We start from the raw sequence: 10,745 nt of genomic DNA, 5'->3' as shown, positions 1-10,745 counted from the left end.
GGTGGTACTGATACCACTGGTCTGAGGGCCACGCTTGGAGAATACTGATCTGCTACAGCCTCCAGTTTTATAGATGAGGGTAACAAACAACGCCCCAAAGCAGAAATGATGTGCCCAAGGCCTTAGGTTGCTAGAGCCAGGGCTGAGTTGAGCAGAGCTGACTCTCCTCGATGCACCACACTGGGCCCAACCCACCAGCCATCGTTCTGGAGCCCCTGTTATCTGTTAGATTCTGGTGGGCCCAAGAAGAAGGGAGCTGGTCTCTAGGTACCTCTACTGTGAGGTGGGAGACTTGGCGGCATCAAACATCTTCTTCCGGCCTTCCATCCCAGACATGGCTTCCACGTTCTTCCTCCAGTCGCCCACCTCCACGGGCCTCTCCTGTGGGCAGGCCACACACACATCAGAGACTTAGCAGGCCAGAGGGCAGCCAGGCCCTCCAGACATAAAAGAAACTAGGTGCTAGAAAGTCAGACTCCAGGGGCGCCTGGCTGGCTCAGTGGGTTAAGCGTCCGACTTCGGCTCAGGTCATGTTCTCGCAGTCTGTGAGTTCAAGCCCCGCGTCGGGCTCTGTGCCGACAGCTGGAGCCTGTTTCGGATTCTGTGTCTCCCTCTCTCTCTGGCCCCGCCCTGATTGCTCTCTGTCTCTGTCTCTCTCAAAAATAAATAAACATTAAAAAAAAAAAAAGAAGAAAAGGAAAGAAAGTCAGACTCCTCGGGGCCCCTGGGTGACTCAGTTGGTTAAGCGCCTGACTCTTGATTTCAGCTCAGGTCATGTCACGGTTCATGGGATCGAGCCCCATGTGGGAGCCCCAGTGTGGAGCCTGCTTGGGATTCTCTCCCTCTCTCTCTGCCCCTCCCCTGCTCACACATGTGCATGCATGCTCTCTCTCTCTCCCAAAATAAATAAACACCTTTAAACATTAAAAAAAAAGAAGAAGGAAAGAAAGTCAGTCTCTTCAAGAAGAGGAAATGCTGACAGCCCTACCCAGCTGGTGAGGTCCAAGGACACATTCAGAGATAGACACATATCAAGCTCCACAGGAAGGAGGAGGCTGTGTCAGCTGGAAGTTCTGGGTGATTGGGGCTAGTTCCCACCCCAGTGAACTCACAGCCCAACATTGCCTCCAGACCTACACCAACTTCCTGGTCTGGTGCTCAAGGCAGCTCAAGGCCACCCCTTCTAACCTACCTCCTCATAAATTGGCTCATGTCCCATTTTATCAGCATATTGCCTGGCCATCTCTTCTCTTTATGAAGCTTCTAGGGCCAGAGACCATGCCTTTCATCCATGTTCCTTCTAGAGCCCATCGATTCTGGGCACATATATTGAGCTCAATCAGCTTTGAGTGATTTGTTCCTGAATGAGTGATTGAACTCAGTTTTCTAATTTCTGTGCTCATGGGTCCTATGACCACAATGATCTGCTGTCTTTTTCCCCAGTAGCGACAGAGGTCACTGTCTCCCTTGTCATCCTAACTCCACATTCTCTTCACACTGGGTAGAGGTTTTACTTTATTGCTTGGTCTGGCTTTCTTCATGTCCCAGTTTCCTCCTCAGATTGAGAGCAGCCTGAGAGAAGGGAGCAAGTCTTCTTTCTTCCAAAACAGAATAAGACTTCATCACTGGTCTCCCAGAGGGTTCTAGAATGTTCTAACAGGCTGCCTGGCCTCCAACAGGAGCTCCTGCCTGAGTCTATGTGATGGAGTGACTGGTAAAGGCTGATGGGACAGGGAGTGAAAGGTTCTGAGAAGAGGGCTCCTCACCTTCTCTGTGTCTTCCTTCTTCACTGACTTCAGGTTGGCCCGCAGATCCATAGACACCTTGTGCTTGGAGCCCAGTAGGGCCCGGAGCATGGCATCAGCTGAGACCCGGACCCGACGCAGTGGTGGACGCTTGAATTTCCCACGGAGGTCCAGTACCTTCAGCTTCAGGTCCTTAATCTGCAGGTGAGAAGAAGCGAGGGTTCACTGGAGAGACTGCGTGCACCCCCAGGGCACCCTTCCTGAGGACCTCAGACTTCGACAGTTCCAGCCAAAACCACCCCCCAAATTCTCCAGCTTCCAGGCCAGACCCTCTGGGACACTCAGACCCACTCATCACTTTGCAAATAGCCACAATGTGTTTGTTGACGAGTGAATGAAAGAGTAAATGGACAGATAAAGCGCATTAGCCCTCTCCGTCAGGGTAGGGTGAATAGATAGGGCAGTCCCACCAAACTCAGCACAAGTCTGGTTTGGAAGCCCTGTTTGGGGGGGGGGCTGCTGCCTCTTATTCCTGTGGCCCCATTTCTGCTTCTAAGTAGCCCCTCCCAGTGAGCCTTCAAAGCAGTTCATTGAGGGCACAGCCTTGGTCCAGTGGGGCGGATGAACTCCACTCCAGGGTGCTATCTCTAGAGGGAATTCTGGGAAGATTAGTGATGCCACAAACCATCATTCCTGATGGGAGAAGTAGGAAGAAACAAAGTGGTGTCCCATCCCACTACGTCCCCTCCTCCCTGTTTGAACAAGCACCCAGGAGCAGCTCACTACAGCATCAGGAGTCCTGCCCTTCTCAGTTCTGCCCCATCACACTGGAGCAGGGTCTGGACTGAGCTAATGCTCCCACGCCCCACACCGAGGGAGCACAGGGCACTGCAGTGGGTGGGCATGGGGGCGGGGGGACAGCGACCAGACCTGGTCCCACAATCACCACTGTGTGACCTGGACCAAATTTCTCAGCCTCTCTGAACCTCAGCGTCCCTCTTTGTAACGTGCAGATAATAGCACCTACTTCATCCACGGGGGGCGTAGGGAGGATCAAAGGTGCAATGCACATGAAAGCCATTCACAAAGGGAAGATGTTATTAACAAGCATATGATTGTTTGTGTGGGTGAACAAAGAGGGCAGCTCCTCTTAGGCTGAGGAGCCCGTGTGGCCGGTTGGGAGGAAGTTTGTGCTTTTCATCTGTGTGATTATCCTCTCTGCCCATCTCCAGTCCTAGGGGCTGGAGTGGAGAGACCAGAGCTTCCCAAGTGGCCACTTCCCAGACCCTGCAGGAGAAGGGGGACCTACCTAGTCCACGGCTGCAGCATCATTGCCCCCCCACCTGCCCCGGACATTGGATATCGCCCCACCACGCACCCACCCTGCCCTCTCCTCCTACAGGCTCACCTCCCTGGTGTTGTGGAGGCATTTGGCCTCAATGTCATATCTCTCCTCATCCACCACCTCCACCTTGGCGTGCAGGTCCCGGCAGAGGTCCTGGAGGAAGAAAGGTTAATCAAGCACAAACAGAAAAGAGGGGACAGGAGCTTTGGGGACCCCAGCTTTTCTTTTCTGCCTCCATGCCCAGCACATTTGCAAGATTTACATTCTGGAAAGGACCTGACCATCCCCTTTTCTCTGAGGTTCATGGCTTCTGATAGCTCAGTGTGTAAGCCCTTTGTTTTCCTTTCTGAGTATAACTGTTTTCTTTAAAAAGTTTTCTTATAAAAATCAGTTAATTGTGGAAAATTGAAAACTATGTGTTAAACAAAAAGAACATAATAAAAATAACGAGTGGGGTGCCTGGGTGGCTCAGTCGATTAAATGTCTGATTTCGGCCCAGGTCATGATCTTGTGGTTTGTGGGTTCAAGCCCCGTGTTGGACTCTGCACTGACAGGTCAGAGCCTGGGGCCTGCTTCAGATTCTGTGTGTCTCTCTCTCTCTGCCCTTCCCCTGTTCTCTCTTTCTCTCTCTCTCTCCCCCCGCCTCAAAAATAAATAAACATTTAAAAAATTTAAAAAAATAACGAGTGATGTCACCAGTAGAAGATGACCATTGGTGACATTTTGGTATATTTCCTTCCAGTCTCTTTTCTCTGCAGCCACTGGCATGTAAACAGGTATCAGTGTTTTACAAACATTAAAAACCTATTTGCAGGAGAAGGGGAGAAATGGGGCCTCCCAAGATCCCCCCCACGCCCACCCCACTGCACACCTTCCAGGCCCTGGCACTGGTCTGATGTGGGGCCCCAGCCCTGGCCTGGCCCCACCCAAAAAGCTGCTCCTCCCCGCTCCGAGTCTCCCTTCCTGTGCTTGTGACATGGGATCTTCCAGCACCACCTCCCAGGGGTCTATGAGATGACATGAGACCTTGTAAGGGAAGAGCCACTTGTAAATGAACCGAGCTTGGAGCCAGTGTTAGCTCAGGCTCCTGCCAGCTGGGCCCTGGGGTCAGCCGTGCGGACTCACCTGCAGAGCACTGAGGGACAGGCCACGGGTCTGCAGCGTGGGGATGCGCTCGGCCAGGTAGCGTGCCTTCTCAGCCTCCCGCTCCTCGTGCTCCTGCTCCCAGCACTCCTTGGCCTTGGCCAGCATCAGGCTCTAGATGGGACAGAGCCTCCTGACCCTGGGGCCTGGGGCCCTCGTATTCCCCACATCCTCTCCCTCCGCCCCCCCGCCCCCAGCATCAGGTCCAGAGCGGAAGGCTCTGCTCTTGCCTCTGACTCTACAAGCAACGTGTTCTCATACTGGTCAGGGCGCAGCCCAGGCAGCCCTGGGAGAGTACGAACAAGATAGTCCCATGGGGTGTGCAGGTGTGTGGGCTGGCTGCAGGCAGGACCATGTGAGAGCAAGCACTGAGAGACCGCACGCAGCATTGGACCCCGGAACTTGTTTTTCCCTCAGTCTCCCTCTTACCCACTTCTGGTCCGTTCTGGGCCACAGAGCTCCAAAGAGAGAAACTCTTGCCAAAATAAAGCAAGGCCCTCTGCCTGCCACCAGGGGATTGTCACCCTGAAGCTGGTCACTGCCTCCTTTCAGGAATCTGGGCAGGTGCCAGGACTCCATAGATTCAGGTTCCCACTCACTGACCGCCAGTCTCAGGCAATGGCTGAGTCCCCTCTGCCCCCTCATCACCCTCACTTTGGTCTCCTTCCTCTTCACCCCCCCAACAACCCTCCACACCCCCACAGAGTCTGCACCACATGCCCTCCTCCGTCTCCCACTGGATGTCCCCCAGAGCCAGCACGAAGCCTCACCTTCAGCAGCAGTTTGCGGGAGGCAGTGATCTTGGGCTTTCTCTGAGGGTGAGAAGGGGAGAGACAGGTGGTGAGGTAGAGGCTGCAAAACCGGAAATGTGGTCTAGGCTAGGATGCGTGCATGCCAGCCAGGTTCACCATCACTACCCGGAATCCTCGCCATAGGGTCCCTTAACAGGTCCCTCACCTCTGTGACTGAGCCCCTCAAATTCAGAGAATGCTGTAGTCAGCTACCTTGACTTAGAGGCTGAAGCCCCCGCTTTCAATCCTGGTTCTAACGCTGGTGGGAGCCTACATGGGTCACATGACCTCTGTGGACACCTCCTTCCTCGTCTGTAAATAAGGATGCTGAGACCCACCTTCCTCAGTCCACAGAGTTATTACAGACAGAATGACATCGTGGATGTGCAAATCCTTTGGAAGGCATGAAAGAGAGGCACCTGTTAGTGCTCTACATAGTAATGTACCAACACCTTGATGATTTGTTATGTCAGAGGAACAAGCTGTGAATTTCATACGTGAAGAAGTATATCTTTTTAGCCATCACAGCTTTTTTAATGTCAACATCAGCCGTATTCATCTTCCTCAGGTATAAAAACCTCGTTTTCTTGGGGCGCCCGGGTGGCTCAGTCGGTTAAGCATCTGCCTTTGGCTCAAGTCATGATCTCACAGTCCATGAATTCGAGCCCCACGTCAGGCTCTGGGCTGACAGCTCAGAGCCTGGAGCCTGCTTCGGATTCTGTGTCTCCGTCTCCCCCTGCCCCTCCCCCATTCATGCTCTGTCTCTCTGTCTCAAAAATAAACATTAAACAAATTTTTTTTTAAAACCTTATTTTCTTATTAAAAAAATCCTTGATATATTCCTGCCAACTGGACGTGTTCTCACAAGTCTTAGCTCTACGGCAGCGTTCCCCTCGGGGGAGGCGAAGGTGAGGCGGGCTGTGCAGTTCCTAACTGATGAGGCTTGAGGCCTCCTGAGCATTTGTATCTCTTGACCACAGGTTGTCGATTCTCATTGTTACCAGCGAGCAGCGTAGACTATACTGCGCTGAGGGCCGGGAGAGCGTAGCTCTGGTTTGTTAGGCTAGTGTGTAAAGTAGAAGTGAGCAGGATTTGAGGGAGAAAATGGGAGAAAAATGACCTTACATTTTGTGCGTGGAATGTGTGACTTCTAATCCGACTGTCGAGAGCAGTTCTGTTTGTCCCTTCACCTTCTCAAGCGAGGTTGGGACTGCGTCTCAGATTGGTGTGCTCGTGGGAGAAACGGCCCGTGACGATAATCATTACCACTCACGGTTTACACACTGTAATGTACTCATAGAAAGGTTTTGTTGCAATGTCGTTCCCCCGCTGTTTGGTGAGCTTATGGGACACCTCGTTGCATCATCAATCAGTGGTGACTCACTTTACTACGAGCCTCAGCAAAACTTAAACATTCATATGGTGGGGCGCCGGGGTGGCTCAGTCAGTTAAGCGTCTGATGCTTGATTACAGCTCAGGTCATGCTCTCGCTGTTCAGGAGATGGAACCCCGTATCAGGCTCTGCCTTCACAACGCAGAACCTGCTTGGGATTCTCTCTCCCTCTCTCTCTGCCCTTTCCCTGCTCTTGCTCTCTCTCTCTCAAAATAAATAAATAAACATTAAAAAGAAAAAAAGAAATTTGTATGGCTATTGAAAAATGGTGTAGTGAGAATCTCATTGAGAATCTCTGTGCCAAATGCCCCCTCCATCGGTGCTACTAATTCTCACCCTTGCCAGTTCAGAGTCCACAGCCCTATCCCTGAAGTTCCTAACCCAGGGCTGAATACACAGGCTGTGTTCTCAGCAGCCTGATAAATCTGGATTGTTTCAGAGTTACCTAAGACCTGAGGGGAGTGGAAGGACATCTCTGTGCTCCTCCCTCAATGTTTGGTCACCGGGCAGGGGTAGAATAGCCCAATGATGATGCCTTGTTACTCTTCAAATATGGCTTTGCATAGGACCAGCTCTGCAAAAAACAAGATGGTCCCCCAGGGCTGGACAAGTGAGCAGAACAAGTGAGGAAGTACTTGCTCCGTGCTCAGCGAGGGTGCACAGCAAGGCATGGGTGCAGAATCACCCCCAGCTGTGCCGTGGTCCTAGCTAGCCCCAGGACGACCTTCCAGGGAGATTGTACACCGGGGCACCACCCTGGGCCCAAAGAAGCCCCTGCCCGGAATCTTCAGCCAAGATTTCTATTCTCCGGGGACTTTCTTAGCCACTGGCCACCCGCCCCCCCCACCGCCCCCTGCCACACACACTGCTTATGCCACCTTTACCAGTCTCAAGACCTAACCAAAACAAAGATACCCCGAATATCACTTACCTCGCTTCAGGCATCCACCACAGGAAGGACAGGAGAGAACAGAAGACAGAGCGTGAACCATTCATATTACATATGCAACAGCAGAACCATGTAGGCAAGCTTGGACAGGGGCGGTGTGGTGCCAATCATACACCGGAAGGAAATCAGGCATCAGGCAAGGGGACCAGCAGAACGGAATAAAAATCCAATGGCTCCCTGGGCTACTGGAGGTTCTCGCGGGGAGATACTAGTCATTGTAAGCCAGGGAGGAGGGGTGGAAGTTCAGGGAAGCCTCAACACAGGGTTCCAGCAACGTGAAAGCTTCTGTCTCTGGCTTTGTGGGCAAATTTCCAATGCTTTGCTCATCTGTTGGGCCAATGTCAAATCATGGCCTGGCACATGCAATTCATCTGATCAGTGCAGGGACAAACTCTGAAACAGGCCTCAAAGCTCTCCCCTAAGCAACCTGGAGCATGAGTTCTGCTCAAAGGCTAGGATGATGCACAGTAACACTGGGGACCCAGGCACTCAGGACTGGTTCTGCTTTAGAATCTGATCTCCTGGGGAACTGCTTCAGGGGTTGGACAGATGGGGCCTCAACTATGGGGCTGAAATCTGTAGCAATGGGCATTGCTTTCCCGGAGTCTCAGTGGGGGCGGGGCTACTTACACTTCAGGCATGGTGGTGGCGGTGGGGGGGCAGCACCTACGGGCACAAAGCAATCATCAGTGTGGGAAAGTTACGACTCCTGCCTCCCAACCCAGCTGAGCCTTGGGGCTGTGTCAGCAGCCCAGCCTGGGAGTGTCCGACAACAGGAAGAAGAAATCAGACATAATGGATTCCAACAGGTCAGAATAGGATAAATACTTGTCCATTTATTCTTTATTTCATTCATTCGTTCATTCTTTCACTCGTCCACTTACTCATTCACTCACAAGACAGAGAAGTCTTAGAAGAGCAAAGAAGCAATATCAGAACACAAAGTGGCTCTGCTGGCCGGGCATGTAGGGCGGGGATCGGCAAATTACAGTCCACAGGCCAAGTCTGGCCCCCAAACTCTTTTTGCTTAAAGGGTTGGAAAATAAAGAATATGCAACAGAAAGTTTTGTGACCTGCAGAGCCTAACATACTGATTATCAAGCCCTTTCCAGAAAAAGTTTACCAACCCCTGTGGGGAACAGAATGGAATCCATGGAACTCTGTTTAAAGAGTGAGGTCACGGGGCCCTAAACAACGTGCTGAGTTGAGAGTCTGTCCTGGGGATGAGCGTGGGCATGAAGTTCTCAGAGAGGGGAAGAGTCTGAAAGATGAGTGGCACCGAGTAAAGACGGAATACAGGTAGCTGCCATAGAGCACAACTCCAGAGGGCGCTGTTGACACTGTGCAATGTAAGTGGGACCGGGCATGCTACTCCCATAGAGGGCAGTGCAACCTGCACCCCTGGGGTAGGGCAGCGAGGGGGCCCTGGAGGGGGTCAAGCCAGGAGGCAGGGCAGATCCTGTGTTCTACTCTGTTCTTTATCCTGACCCTCTCCAGGCCAGTTTTCCCCTCTGCAAAAATCGAGGTTAGATAAATTGTCCACTTAAAAAAGCCTTTAAAGCCTTCGTTCAAACCAACTTTTACTTGGAAGTAACACAAATGTGATCAATAAGAGTAAACGGCCCAGGTTGAAGCGGGTTACATAGGAGCCCCAAGGCCTTCTTGAGGACCTCTGACTGTGCAGCACAGTTTGAAGCTCCTTGACTGGGTTATCCTGGGGCTCCCTTCAGTCCCAACAGTTGGGGGACCCAGGCCAAGAAGGGGGTCCTCAAGGCTACACGAGGGGGAAACTCCAAAGCCAGACCTGACTCACCATCTTGCCTGGGCCTGGACAAAGAGCATTCCAGTAGAGGGTGGGGATTGTGCAAAACATCAGGGAAAGAAGGGCAACTCGGGTGGGAGCAGGTGTGCAAGGCAGGACAGGAATCCCGAGCTGGTTGTGAAGTGAGGAGGAAACTGGCGTGTGTGCATCGGGGGCCATGGAGCGCAGGATCGGGAGTTCAAATCTGGTCCAAGAACCTGGTTTGGTAGGGGGCAGGGCAAAATCTAAAGGACACTTGGAAAGTAGCTACCAGTAACTTTATTCCAGAGCCACCTTCTGCCTCTGCCTTAATTCTCTCCTTTCCCTTTGTGCCCACGAAGCCTCCTCCCCCACCCCACGAGTGGGACTTGGCCACCTGTCCTGAAACTCCCCACCCTGTCAGAAAGCCCTCTGGGCCCCCCACCTCTGCCCCTGCTGCCTGGGGAGGGTGAGGCCTAGGGTGGAGGAGGGGGAAAGGGAGTGTGACCCCAGAGTCTCAGCTGTCACCCTGGGGCACAGAGGGAGAGGTAGGAGCCAATCCATAAATTCCAGAGATATTTGGCTGAAATTAGATTTTATCACCAGCTGTTTATTCTGAGGGCTCCTCTCCTCTGAAGACTCCCGAGGAAGTCCAAAAAGAAACACTAGCTGGTAAAGAAACACCTCCAGGTCTGTCTATCCATCATCATTGCCTCCCATAATGCCAGTCTGCAGAGGGCACCAGGTCTCAGCTGAGTAGGGATGTGGCTCACCCTTGGTGGGCATTTGGCCATGTTCACACCTCCCTCAGACAGCCCCACTGTCACCAGCATGGGGCCTTACTTGCCCAGGCCAGTCCAGGCCCCCTGCCAAGCTCCAGGGTCTGCCCTCTATACCCCCCCCCCCCGCCCAGCTTGCCCCATTGACAAATGCCAGGCCAAGGGGTCCCCAGCCTGTGCTCTGATACCCACCAGACGGGACCCCTTGACAGGTCCTACGGGAGACAAGCAGAAACCTGATAAGCAGAGTCAGGATGCAGATAGCAGCAGCAAATGTGAGGCTGGAGAGCCAGCATTCCTTCACCCCCACAAGTAGCAAGCAAGGAGATAATTAGAAAATCCACCGCTGGAGGGAGGGAGGGAGCAAAAGATGGCCAGGGGTTGACTCGGAGCTGGGCTTCCCTTTCCCTGAGGCCCCGTGGGGTGGGACAGGAATATCAACTAGACTATGAGGCTGAGTGTGTGAGCGTCTGTGTAAGTGTAAGTGTATAAGTGATTGTGTGTGTGTCTTTAGGGACGGGACCGATCCCTTTGCACGCCTGATCATCAGGGACACAAGTTTCTGGTTAGGCTCATGTGCTTCCCTCTGCTCCCCATTCCCTGACCTTGGACCCCAGTTCAAGGGCACCCCAGTCCTCTTTGACTATTAGCAAGCATCGTTACTCCCACACCCCTATCTTAACAGGAAAGCCTAATCTCAGGACGGCTGTGGGACAGTCTCCCAAACCTGGTGGCTGGTGCTGCCTTTAGCCCTCACCCCACCCCCAGCCACGGATCCCAATAGAAGGAACCCTTTGTTATGCGTTCAGACTCTCATGCC

The 10,745-nt window shown here is 52.8% G+C and overlaps 1 protein-coding gene across 1 annotated transcript; it reads right to left on the bottom strand.

Annotated features, from left to right (window-relative positions):
- Positions 1-273: 273 nt before the first annotated feature.
- TNNI1 (troponin I1, slow skeletal type) lies at positions 274-8,007 on the bottom strand. Its single transcript, XM_047077256.1, is given in 6 exon segments — positions 274-381; positions 1,767-1,943; positions 3,154-3,243; positions 4,216-4,347; positions 5,004-5,045; positions 7,993-8,007. Coding segments are annotated over 6 exon segments (564 nt in total).
- Between the last annotated feature and the right edge of the window lie 2,738 nt (positions 8,008-10,745).

The sequence above is a fragment of the Lynx rufus genome, unplaced genomic scaffold (genome assembly GCF_022079265.1).
Source record: "Lynx rufus isolate CCGP_SWC_20201006 ecotype Redwood Valley unplaced genomic scaffold, mLynRuf1.p SCAF_15, whole genome shotgun sequence".
NCBI classification, from domain to species: Eukaryota; Metazoa; Chordata; class Mammalia; order Carnivora; family Felidae; genus Lynx; species Lynx rufus.
Note: the sequence above shows the minus strand (reverse complement) of the source record. Positions and strands in the feature narration are given on the sequence as shown.